Raw genomic sequence first — 13,161 nt, 5'->3', positions numbered from 1 at the left:
TTGAAGCCTCTGCATTTGACATCAAAGAAAAGCATTAACGATGCTTTGCATAGTGCTTGCATATACCCTTACATTTTAAACTGGTGTGGAATTCACCTCATTTGTATTGGATTTCTGTGATCCTCTTCAGTGAAAACATCATGGTTTAAAGCACAAAAATGCATAAACATAGTGTATGCACGAAGACGTACACCACTCTCAGATGTACTTTATGATTTTATGCATTTTTCATGCTTTGTGGCTGGGGCATATGAAGTACAATTGCTTAATGGCATTTTATTTCCAAGATTATACCAGACTGTGAGCTGAAAAAAAGATTTGCGAAGCAAAAAGTGCTTATGTTACTAGTGGTAATCAACATTTGTTTTTTTCACTAACTGGTTCAAAATTGTATTTCATTCTCATTTATGATTATAATTTTTGGTGTCTTTGTGTAACTTTTTTCAATTTGGCCATTGACATTGAATTGAACGTTTCAGATACACCTACGGAAAACCTGTGAAAGGAAATGCTGTGGTAACTCTGTTTCCTGAATCAGCCGAGCATTTGAGAAGTCACATCAAAAAAACATATAAGGTGAATTTTTCTCTATTTTTTTAGAAACATAAAATGCTCTATAATGAGTATACCATTTCAGCTTTTTTCAACTTTCTTAAAGCTCTACAAGTAAAATCTCCAATTTTAAGATTTAAACAAGACAAGAAGCTATTTGGATAGCAGGTATGGATACACTGAGACAATGCAGATTCAACAACTATATTAGTCATGTGCTAGCTTTCAGTGAGACCCTACTGTATTTCGTCTTAATTCTCCTCTGCAATTGGAAAGTAAGAATGCATATTCAAAACACCTATCATTAGAGGGAAATAGCAACTAGAAATGTATTTATATTTTAATTTAAGAATGGAGTTGCCCAATAATTTCATATGCATCTTTTTTTGCGATATATTTAGCATGTTGTGGCACTTTAAACTTTATATCCTTGAATGTATAGGTATTGAATGTTTTTCGATATTTTAGTCCTCTTTCATTTAGATAGACCACATAACTGCTCTAGAACTCAAAGCACCTCTGTACATATCCATGCCCCAGGAAGCTATCATAACATTGACCTTTTGAAATAGCTAAAACTACCTACCCGCTATACCACACCTTATGGAAATCAAATATTGTGATTCACTGTAACCTTAAATATCCTGCTGGACCCACTTGAAATTAACTGAGAGTTAAAACATGTTTTCTACAGGTGATTATCCATTTATTATTTATTTCCTCCAAAGATATTCATTGTTTTTTAACACTGGTCTACACTAAGTATAGATTCTCATTAGTTTCTGAGGATTTTTTGTTATGACAAAGTTTCATGCAAAATTAGGAATTCCAAGACAGGTCTGTGTTATGCTTCATATATTTTCTGAACTCTGAGGCATCATTATTTACAATTCCGCCACTCCTAAATGAATGGTAGGCTTACCGTGCCAGACAGTACTGTCTAGCTGGAGAGACGTTACATGGGGAAATCACTATCTCCCAGACAGTAAAAAAGAATATTTCACCTGGAGCTACACAGGAATGTAGGTCTCTGCCGGCTGAGGGCAATCATGGGTGGAGACTTCTGTAGCCCCCTCGCCGAGGGAGGATATGTAGTCCTTTGCAACTCCCTTGGAAATATGTAGGTTTCAAGGAAATGCAATAATTCCCACTCCATTCTTGGTTGATCAGCAAAATTCTTCAGCAATGTGGACGATCACTGCCCTGATGATGCTGTTACCATAAAACTATATTGATTTTCTCCCTATACAAATGAGGAACTAGTCAACCATTTGCAGTCCTTACTCCTCACTGCTTAGATTTCTATAATCAGGCACACACTCCCACCATAAAAAAGGTATATGACCATCTGGCAATTTATATAATAGGGCCACTAATCCCCAACGATATTTCTTGTTTTAAGATCATTCCTCTGTAAATGAGATCTCATTAGGCAGGAAGAGGATGATTCTAGTGCATTCCCAGTACCTCTTGTTCGTCCCCTCTGCCTAAAACAGCCAGTATTATACCTACCTGCACCTGAATTGAGAAGGATTATCTTCCTTTGCACACAGCACTGCAATTTAAGAACTATTACTGTTGTGGAAACAAAATGTGATATTTGCTTCAAGTGCATGGGGCAGATTGTATTCTGTTGAATATCTGTAGTCCCTCACATGTAGCCAGTGCTTTAAATGGGAAAAAATAAGTGCAGGTACTCTTAAAATGAGCTATGAGTGTAGCAAGTGGGCGGGGCTAAGGAAAAGACTTATAAGACACTTCTACTATGTGGCCGAATACTTATATATTCTTGAGTGCGCACTAACAGAAAAAAGCAGCAATGCTCACACAAAACATTCCAGGAATGTCCTTTAAAGTACCTCCCTCTTTCACTTGCTTTTCTCTCTCTCTCTCACACACACACAAACATGCGCACACAAGCAGGCAAACACCCAGACACAAGTAGACAGACACTAACACAAAAGACTCAGGTGGGATAAAGGCCATTTTACACTCCTTATCTCCTGTGGCTTTCTCAATTGCTGCTGTCAGCGGGATGCCTGGATTCAAGTGTGTTCACAAATGCACACCATGATCTGAATGTGATTGACAGCATAGGGCCTAAATGGACCCTGCCCTGTCAAACACAGCGAGGTGGTGAACACCAGACATTATGCAGATGAGCCCTGCTGAATTGTTTAGAAGTGGCTCAGCTTGGGCTAGAGACGCTTTGGCTGTCAGACAGCCTCGTTCGTGCACGCAAGCCAAAGCAACAATGAGCCCACCTGTGATGAGTACCGGTACTCTCCTTGGCAGCAGAGAAGTGCCGGTACTCAGACCGGTAAAAATGACAAGTGCCGGTACTCAGTACTGGTGAGTACCAGCCCATCTAAAGCACCACATGTAGCCTTTTTTAGGTCTCTCATACGCAGCGCGCATTCGCTGCATAGGAGTACCTTTAGCCGTTGCTCTGCTGTTTTTTGGTAGCACATACTCGTGCTTGTGGCAGCATCCACCTTGCGGGTGCGAGCAGCAGCACGCATGCTAATTGGCTATTGCTCGCTCCCGCAAGGTGGATGGTGCCACAAGCACGAGTGTGCTTGAAAACAGCTGCTGCTTCTTAGCGCAATTACTTTCACTTTCCGTGAAAGCGCCGCGGCCGCGCGGCCAATGCTTGTTTTCATGTTGCATGTATTCGTCGCTACTGAAATGCAGAGGTGTGAGAGACCCCTAGTTTGTGTCATTGTGTAATTGCACACTCTTTGTTTTCAATCTTCAGCCATCTCATTTCCGTGCGGTATTTGAGGGACACCTTCTTTAGTCTTAATCGAAACTTGGCGCATATTCTATTTTTGGCAACTGAGTGAGTTTCACTGCGGGGTGTGATACTCTAATATTTTCAAAACATGCCACGGTTTACTTTAAACATCAGGGTGTCATTCGACAGAGGGACTTACATGTAATCAGAAATTGTTGAAGTTTAGATAGCCGATTTTTTTAATTGTATTGATTTTGTCTACCTTTTCTGATTGTATTGATGTAGTCGACCTTCTAGAACTCGCACAAAACAATTGTCTTCTGTGCTAATAACACCTGCTGGCTCACTGGTGGCCTCGCACAGTACTATCAACTTTTAACTCCTCAGAATTGCCTACCAGCAGCACTTCTCATTCAAGACTTGTGCTTTTTGGGTGCATTGCAATGAGGACATGGGCGTAGGGCTATGACGCACATGAAGTGCAAGGCACCATAAATCCCTCAGACTCTGTCTGTAATCAGCTATCCTGTCTCCCTTCAAGTACATAATACCTGGCACTGACACAGTGAAACGACCTTAGAATATAACCAGGTTGGCGTGGATAAAAACACACCATTAATGCGCTTCGTAGGGGAGGGTTTGTGGAGGTGACAACAAAACATGCCATGGTGCGTTATTGCAAGGAAACAAGACCTGCAGTGGTTGAAAACAAGAGTTCACACGCCACACTTGCTGCAAGGTTTTTAATTTCCCCCCACGCCTTCACCAGACCACCAGTTTGAAGAACTTTTTAAAGTTTCATGTATCATCCGGGGATACAGGAATTGTGCGTGGCGCTTTAGGTATAATTGTGGGCTTGCCGCATATGCCACATAATCCATTTTTTTCTACATAATCTTCAGAATTTACCCCGAAAATGTTTCTAGCTCAAACTGATTAAAAGTTGCTAAAATTGCAAGGACTCGTGTTTCCATGCAATGGAAGGATCTTGGCAGAGGTTGACTGGTAGCCTTCCAGATGCCAATTGTTTTATGTGGGTGTTAAATCAGTGTTAATGGGGTGCAACATTTACGCAGAGACTGCTACAGTGTAAAATAAAGTAATACTGTCACAAAATGTTTACGCCGCATAATTTGTCTTTTCTTGCCACATAATTTAGTTCACCCTGACGCATAATTTGATCCTTCCACAAGCCGCATAATTCTTGTGGCACGGATCATACCCAAAACGAATTTTGGGTATTGAGGGCAATGTTCTATGGAACACGCACAACCCTTGAGGTATTCGTACACTCCAGGACCAATGTCATTGGTCCAATGAACGCGCGCACTGAGTGTAATAAAAATGTGGGCGCCAAAATGAGAACTTAAACGATCTCAGGATGAAACACTGATCCAATTTACCCGAGTCCCGCCGACTGTGCTGAGGGGTGTAAATTGGCCGTGCACCTCCGGGGTTCCAACCCCGTGGGGTACATTTAAGACTTCAGTGCCACGGAGCACGTCCGTCAACAGACCTAAATTAGTTTAATGATGACAATGGCTTGGCGCTGCCTTGATAAAGGCTTTAAATAACAGGCACGACTATTACTAGGTTTAATTATACGCGTGGGAACTGTGGAAAGGTACCTGCAGTTTTAATTTGTAGATTCGAACCGCAACAGTAAAACGGCACTAGGCGATTTTGGGTCGTGAATCTAGGTTTACATCCTCTTCGGCCCAGCATCGGTTACCTAACCCTCTTCTCGGAGTAGACTCGGAGGGAGGATTGTCATTCTTATAGTGATCGCAAAATTCTGTCTCTGGCCACGTGGTCTAAAATAATAATACATTTTGTTACACTTTTTTAAAACATTCCCAAAATCCGCGGAGCTCGGTTAATTAATTCCCTTGATGTTGTTGGACAAATTACAACAGAATATACAGATGCTTCATCTTTTAAATGCATCAAATGCCACCGGGCTAGACGTGATCCAAGCATACACCAAAAACACTTCTCTTTAGTTGGCCCTTTTTGTGTTATATTTAAGACATTTGAATATTTCTTCGTATTTTCTGTTGGGTTTTGTCTTCGGTATTAGTTGTATCCCTTCGGGTAACTGAATATGTGAAAATTAGCAATGTTCTTCATAATAAAATGCAGTAAATTATCCAACAATCCTCTATATAGCGTTTGGCGGTAGTTCCAGAAAAACTAAAAGATGTAAAAGAGCGAGGACTGCTCTGCAAGGAGGACTTAAATATCTAAAAAAATATATAATCATTTACGTGAGTGACACTGTCATTTCGTTTTATACATGGCGTGCATGTGTCTTTATTGCATTGAATATAATGTTGGATATTGAATTTTTTATTACCACATTTAATTATCTCAACCTGTATCAAAAGAACACGCCTCCAAAAGCCCATCCTGGGAACAAACACCCGGGTAATCTCGGTAGTCGCGGAAGAAGGCTATGGCTTGGGGGTACAAATGCAGATGAGCCATGTCTGCCTCCCGGAGATATTCAGCAGAGGCGTCGGGTGCCCCAATGCAAGAAAGGAAAGTGTCCCCAGGTCGGTAATAAAATACAGATGTTTGTGGCACCGGCTGCCCATTCTACCTGGCTTTCACTCATTTTCTCCATCCATCTCTCCCCTCTTTCACAGTCCCTTCCCCCCACCCCCTCGCTTCCCTGTTTATCACTTGGATTTATTTCCTTTTTGGTCCTCCTCCAGACACCCCTATTTCTGGCCAATTAAGTTTCCTCTCGATATAATATTTCTGTTTCTTGCTTATTCTTACCTCCATCTCACTTTCTGTAGCTTCTCCTTCACCTATTTGATTCTCATCCTCTCGTTTTTTTTCACTTCTTTCACTTCTTTCCTCTCTTCTCTCAGTTTCACACGTATTCTGTAGCACACCCGCCCCTCGAGAGTAAACACGGAAGCAGACCCCAAACATGCACTGAGTCTAAATAATTCTTCCAGGTAGCCTTTAAAATAACTGCAACAGCCGGCTGACCGGGTACCACTGCACCCGATGCCCCAATGGTAGCGTCTCCCCTACTAGTGAGCCGAGCCGACCCTCTCTTCAGGCACGTGCAGCACCGTGAGCCACTGGTTGTGGCGGCCCCTGCAGAGCGCAGACACCGTAATTTGCGGAGAAGGCAGCAGGGGCGGCTCTAGGCTTATGGCGGCCCTGGGCAGGGAGCGTAGGTAGGGGGCCCCAGAAGAGGGGGTCCGGGCGGGGCGAAGCGCGGAGGCCAGTGAACAGCGGGGGGGGGGTCAGGTCAGGGTGATTTGAAGTGGAACAGAGCCGGAGGCCGCCAAATCCCTGCCAGGGGCCGCCACGCAAATATGTATCCATCCTCAGAGGATTATTATATTAAGGATATATATTGGCGTGGTGGCTCCTGGGGTTTGGTGGCCTGTGCAGGTGCACAGCTTGCACTTGCCTAAGGCCGCCCTGAAGGCAGGACTGGGGTCGTTGGCCTGTTCTATCTCTTAGGGGCCACGGCTCGCGCCACTGGCCTTTTCTGACCCTTGACAGGGGGACTTGTCCTGCTTCAGCAACAACTACGACGAGCTGAAGACCTAAATGGCAAAATAAATGTAACTCCCAACACAGTTCAGAATGTACTTTATGGCTGTTGCATGTGTTTATATATTCCAATGTTCTAGAGGTAGAGGCTATTGCAAGCTATGGTGATAGGCAAAAATCCATATTCACATCTGTAAATATTTGGTATCCCAAATGCTGGCCTGTAGACATATTTTATTTATATTAACAACGTTTTTTATCCAAAGAGAACTAAAACAAAACTTTTTATTTGTTATAGATAAACGGATCTGTGAAGTTCTCCTTTGACACTGCAGAGATAAATGAATTAATCAATTTTTATAAAGAGAGGCGTGGTGTCAGATTTTCTACAATGTATTTGGATATTGTGGCTGTGGTCACTGAAACACTTACAGGTATTTTCTATGAAATATTACACTTCTTTTGTTTTGAGAATTGGATGTGTAGGGCATCAAAAATTAGGAAAATCTAGTGTGGCTAAATTGTATGTGGTTATACAATATTTGAACCATGCCACACAATTAGTGATGTAGAGAATTACACAATTCTGTTGTGCCACAATGTGAGCAAGTAGGGATTACAATTACAAAATGAAGTTTTGCAGGCTAACAATTTTCAAAGTAAAACTCCCAAAGAAGCCAAAGGTTATTTTTAAGCCATGACGTATACTCCTCTAAAAGATGGGATTGATGGCTTGTGCTATAAATATTTTTTTACTTTTAACAGTAGTGATTATTTAGTAGTTAAAATTATGTTCATTGGTTTTGCCAACCATTATACATAATCAATGTAAGTGAACCAACGCATAAAACCGAATGCTTAGGAAATAGTGTAGAGGACTTCATTCAAGACCCTCATCTATGTATTTGACCTCAGAGCGTGAAGTGTTTCCACTTAGGTTGATTTAGTGGGTAACATCCTCATTGCGTCTTCTTAATAGCAATGTTCTCAGCTGGAGGTATAACTTGCTCATAACAAGTAAGCCTATTGTTTTTCATGTGCTGAGTTGTCGTTCAGGTCAACAGACTCTCCACTGAGTGTGGGACTTATACAAATAAAGTATGACCCATCACTATTTCTTCACTTTGTTTAATGGTGGCACAAACAACTGCAAATGATTTCAAACAACCTAGAAGTCTAACAACTGCGGGATCCAATACTGCTGATAGGATTGCCACTGGTTGCATCACCGCCATGCTTCTAGGTAAGAAATTAAAGTGCAATCCACCACTTTCATGAAAGAATAGGAAGAAAGTTAGATTATAGTCTTGCATTCCAATCGTTGGTGCCTAAAAATTACTTTCTTTCAATTCTTTGAATGCTTCACTTGCATATTAGGTGATTAGTATGTGGCATATAGTTAGTGTTTTTAAATACTCCTTGCCACATGAACAGATTTTGTCCATGGCAATGGCAGAGCAGGTGAGGAAGTTAGTACCAGGAGCAAACAGCACAGGGTGTGTGGGAATAATGGCCGACATTGAGAGGCCGAAACACATGGACAGGTACGGAACTTGGGGCATGTGGACAGAGAGTGGTGAGCTTGCAAAACAATAACCTGTTGCGTGAGGATCCTGTGGATTTTGTAAAGGCAGCCAAATGAGATTGGGGCAGTATTTGCCCGAGGCACTATAATGCTCCTGGGTACAATGGCATACTTTGAAGTATTTGAATGTAGGAAGGTGGATACCTGACTATGGTTACCCCAGATTTTTTGCCTTGTGTTTAGCTGGTTTTCGACTTAGTTGGCCTGGGATCCTGCTAATCAGGGCCCCAGGCTATCTGCTCTCACTGTAAAATGGACTCCATGTACTTTAGGTACATACCTAATTGGATATTGGGTCACCTTATGAGCCCCTGTACAGTGTACTATAGGTACCCAGGGCATAGGTGCATCCAGGGCCTACCAGGGGCTGCAGCATGTATTATGCCACCTCTGGCTGGCCATCCAAACTGACACAACTGGCTGATCACTCAGCTGGGGCAAGGTCGTGTAATCACCCCTTGCTTAGGTATAGTATTTCTATACCTACCATTATATATAGACACATATGCAGCTATAAGTCACTCCTATGGCAGGCCTTAACAATCCTGAAGGCAGAGTGCTTGGTTTTATGTGAGATGGTGCTCTAGCATGAGCTGAGCCTGTCTGCAGCTTTCGGAACCATGTCCTTATAGCTGTTCTATGATATAGCCATACCATATACTCTTAAATGCATTATAATCCTCGCGGTTGAATGCTAACTTAGGTTTGGCTTTATCAAAACATGTTGTGTAAGGTGTCATATGGTTCGGAATACTACCCCCTCGCCAGTTCTGGCGACGGGGGTAGCATTCCACCCTTCTAGAGAGAGAAGACATGTTGTTCCTACTAATCCCGGTTAAAGTTAACCAGAGCCTCAGCATCACAAAATGGATGCTGCTGCCACAGACACAAGTCTGACCTCCTGCTGCTGGGAGTCCTTCCAGTGAGGGAGGCTTGGACAATAGGTTTCCGGTCTTGGGAGGTGCTAGCACCACCCCAGACAGGCCATAGTGTATTGGGGCAGGGAGGGCTGAATGAAATGAGACACTGCCTGGGGCACACAAGGTGTCCCATGCATAGTCCGGTTCAAACCGGTGCTGGGGCACTCCAGCCCCAGCTCTGGCATGAAACTGGACAAAGGGAAAGGGGTGTAACCACCCCCTTCCCTGGTCCCACCCATAGAAGGGACCAAGCAGGTAATCCAGCCCCTAAATTTGGTATATAGGTAGGAGCTGAGTCCCAAGACTTTAGATGTATCCTGACTGAAACCTGAAATGAAACTCTCGACCTTCGACGTTCTACCTGAAGATAGAAGACTGAAGAATCTCCCTTGTGGTCAAGGAGTGACCACCCTGTGTAAGCAGGCACCATCAAGCAAAACAACAGTTTGCTTTGTCAACGCTCCCGCCGGAGCCCGAGCACAGAGCCTGACAAGACTCAGACTTCCAACAGCCCGATCCACAGTCACAGCAGAGCTGATACCCGTGGAGGCGACGAGAGACGTGGGACCGGCCATCTTGGAAAGCCAGCGAATTGGTTTCCGTGCAACTTCTGAGGCACCCTCGAAGTTGTGCATTGGGGATTGGGAAGACCCAGCCCCGAGCACCAACTGCACCGAAGATCAGCCCCCGGAACTCCACGAGTTCTGCGTGGGGCCCTTCTGCATTTTCCTGCTCGACGCGTCTGTCCGGTCACTTGCCCATTGGCTAGTGGCCTCTGTGACGACGAACCTTTGAATCTACATCACCTGCCTAGTTGCTCCAGGTGGGCCCCTGCTTCCCTGCAAAGGAAAAGCCCCATAGACCTTGATGGTCTATTCCAAAGCGAATATTCGATTCCTGCGTGGGTTGCATTTGCCAAGGCCTGTTGACTCCAATCCGGAAGTCGACGCCGCCAACAGCGAGATCCTTCATGGGACAGTCCGTATTCAGCTCCTGGTCATCGTCGATGCCTCCTGGTCCACGTGGCTGCAGAGTCAAGGTTCACGACATCACCTGATCGCATCCCGACATCGCCTGGTTCCTTCCTGGTCACTGGCTAGTGACCCAGACTCTGTCCCCTCTGCTTTCAGGTACTCTTCATCCTCGATACGCCCTTGGATCCACCCAGACACTACTCTTCTGATCGCCTGCAGCATCTTTCTCCAAGGCTCCATAGGAATCAGTGACGAAACCCGACACACTTTGACACCTATGCAACTGCTTTCTGTGGGTGAGGTAACGGGAGTACTTCGGTGCTCCTGTGGGTATTGACTATCCTAGTGTCTAAGTTTTAAGTAGCTTTCTCCTAGTCCAGCCGGAAGTGCCCTAAAAGAACTAGTTTCCAATTCTTTCGTTCTGTCAGAAGGTACCTGAAGATTCCGGCTCCGCTGGAGTGTCTGACCCAAGGAGATGCTAAACTCCCAATTCCCCTTCACCACTGTGCCGGATTTCTCTTGCAACAGTGATAACGGGGAAAGGGGAAGTGGATAACAAACAGAGAGACTGCTCACACATATATCTTCTCCCGCTCAAGGAATGGTGTAAGGTTATTCTGTAAAACATAAGGACAACATTACTAAGTTCTGACTTCTCTATACTCTAGTTCCTAAAAACTCTCTCCAAGGAAACCTGACCTCAATTACCTGTGTGAGTGTGAGCTTTAGCTGCTCTCTTATAGGTCTTTATTACTCAACTGTGTAGATGATGATAGATGAACTGACCAGTTGAACAGGAGAAGTTGAAGGTAGTAGAACTGCCCAGTGCACAGGAGAAGTTGGTGGTACACAAGAATATATATATATATTTTTATCTACATGAAGTAACAATCCTTGAATTGAGTTAGCAGCTCCTGTTATATATATGTTTCACCAAAAGTTCCAAGAAGGCAATGAAAGTTTATCGCTGTCAACTTAGTGCAAGTCTTTAAATACGCTCAATGAACTCTGTGAATCAGCAACAGGAATACAGTTCTGAAATTAATAAACTGGTTCGAGCTCACCGACTAGAGGCTGCTAGCCGCTTTTGAAGGCTCACAGAGAAACGGGTCACAGGAATACTCAGCGCTCGAGGAACAGCTGACTGAAGATGAAGAAGCCGCTCCAGACGACCCAAAGTGAAGACTCGAAAATCTATGAGTGGGGACGCTGAGTAGCGAACTAGGCTGAGGGAAAAGGAGAAGCCTCGTTAGAGTCCGAGAGGCTCGAGGGAAAATAACGGGAGAAACTGGTGCAGCCGGAAAAGCCGCCGGGCTCTATGAAATTCCTCAGGAAGGAGAAAGGACCTATGGAAACTCCTAACCTGACTGAACAAATACTCTTTAGCTATGAATAATAACTTTGAGAGAGCGCGAAAGAATACGTTCGCCTCTCAGGGATAATACCGTTGAAGTGCGCCGTTGTTCGAACGCTCGCGCTCCAAGTCAAAGGGACCGCGTTCTTAAGCAAACACTAGAACGCTAACTGGTTCCCCAATTCTGGCAACAGGGAAGTGAATGTTCCAAGGCGAAACGATAATTCGCCACTAGCATTGTCCAGTTGAGGGAAGGGGGTGAGTGCTTGATGATGGAGAAAATCTGCGAAGAACTGCCTGCCCTGGGTCCAATCCTGACAGTACCCCCCACCAAAACCCCCTTCCTAGGCTTGTGTGGATAAGTGTTGTGAAACTCCCTAACTAATCTGGTGGCATGAACATTAGAGCTGGGTTCCCAAGATTGTTCTTCAGGACCAAAACCTTTCCAGTCCACTAAATAGAAAAGTTGTCCCTTCCTGATCTTAGAGTCTAGAATTCTCTTAACTTCATATTCCTCCACAGAGTCTACCTGAACTGGAGCAGGTGGAAGAACCTTACGAAGGTTTGGTGGACTTTTCCGAATCAAAGATACATGGAATGTAGGATGAATTTTCAATGTTTTTGGCAAATGGAGTCTCACACTAACAGGATTTATCATTCTGTCCACTGAATATGGTCCCACAAACCTGGGTTGAAACTTCCGATTTCCCCGCAAGCGCATATGGCGCGTGGAAACCCAAACCTTCTCCCCAGGAAGATAAACTGGATTAGCCTTGCGACCCTTATCAGCTTGCTGCTTAAAAGCTGCCTTAGCCTTGACCAAATTTGCAGTTGCTGACTGCAGGGCAATCTGTAACTTATGGATAACTTCCTCAGCAGCTGGAACATCCCCTACAACTCTGCCCACCAACATGTTGGGATGTCTACCAGAATTCAAGAAAAAGGGAGAAAACCCCGTGGCGGTATGCACTGAGTTATTATAGGCAAATTCAGCTGGAGCTAGTAAAGATGGCCAATCTCCTTCCTGGTCCAGCAGATACAGACGCAGGTACTGTTCTAAATCTTGATTCACTCTCTCCGTCTGTCCATCGGTCTCGGGATGATAACCAGTGGATAAACGAGAATCCACCCCCAGACCTCTTAGGAAAGATCTCCAAAATCGGGACACAAACTGGGACCCCCTATCTGAAATCACTACTTTCGGGATTCCATGCAATTTGACTATGTGTTGAACAAACAGGGTGGCCAATTCAGTAGCATTAGGGAGACCCTTGAGAGGAATGAAATGACTCATTTTAGAAAATTGGTCTACCACCACCCAAATGACAGACATCCCCTGACTAGATGGTAACTCAACAATAAAGTCCATAGAGACTGTGTGCCAAGGATAAGGTGGTACTGGTAAAGGCATTAAAAGGCCTTGTGGGGATTGCCTGATACTTTTCCCTTTCAGACACAGTTCACAAGTGGCTACATACTGTCGAACCTGAGCTTCCAAGCCTGGCCAAAGAAAATGT

At 44.2% G+C, this 13,161-nt stretch overlaps 1 protein-coding gene across 1 annotated transcript in view; it reads left to right on the top strand.

The window, feature by feature from the left end:
• LOC144762794 (CD109 antigen-like) overlaps positions 1 to 13,161 on the top strand; it is a 771,981-nt gene that overhangs the window by 192,736 nt on the left and 566,084 nt on the right. The window contains exons 8-9 of the mRNA XM_078648064.1: positions 480 to 576; positions 7,110 to 7,245. Of these exons, the coding sequence (XP_078504190.1) occupies positions 480 to 576; positions 7,110 to 7,245 (233 nt within the window). The remainder of the gene's footprint in view (positions 1 to 479; positions 577 to 7,109; positions 7,246 to 13,161) is intronic.

This window comes from Lissotriton helveticus, chromosome 6 (genome assembly GCF_964261635.1).
Source record: "Lissotriton helveticus chromosome 6, aLisHel1.1, whole genome shotgun sequence".
Classification (NCBI taxonomy): domain Eukaryota; kingdom Metazoa; phylum Chordata; class Amphibia; order Caudata; family Salamandridae; genus Lissotriton; species Lissotriton helveticus.
Note: the sequence above shows the minus strand (reverse complement) of the source record. Positions and strands in the feature narration are given on the sequence as shown.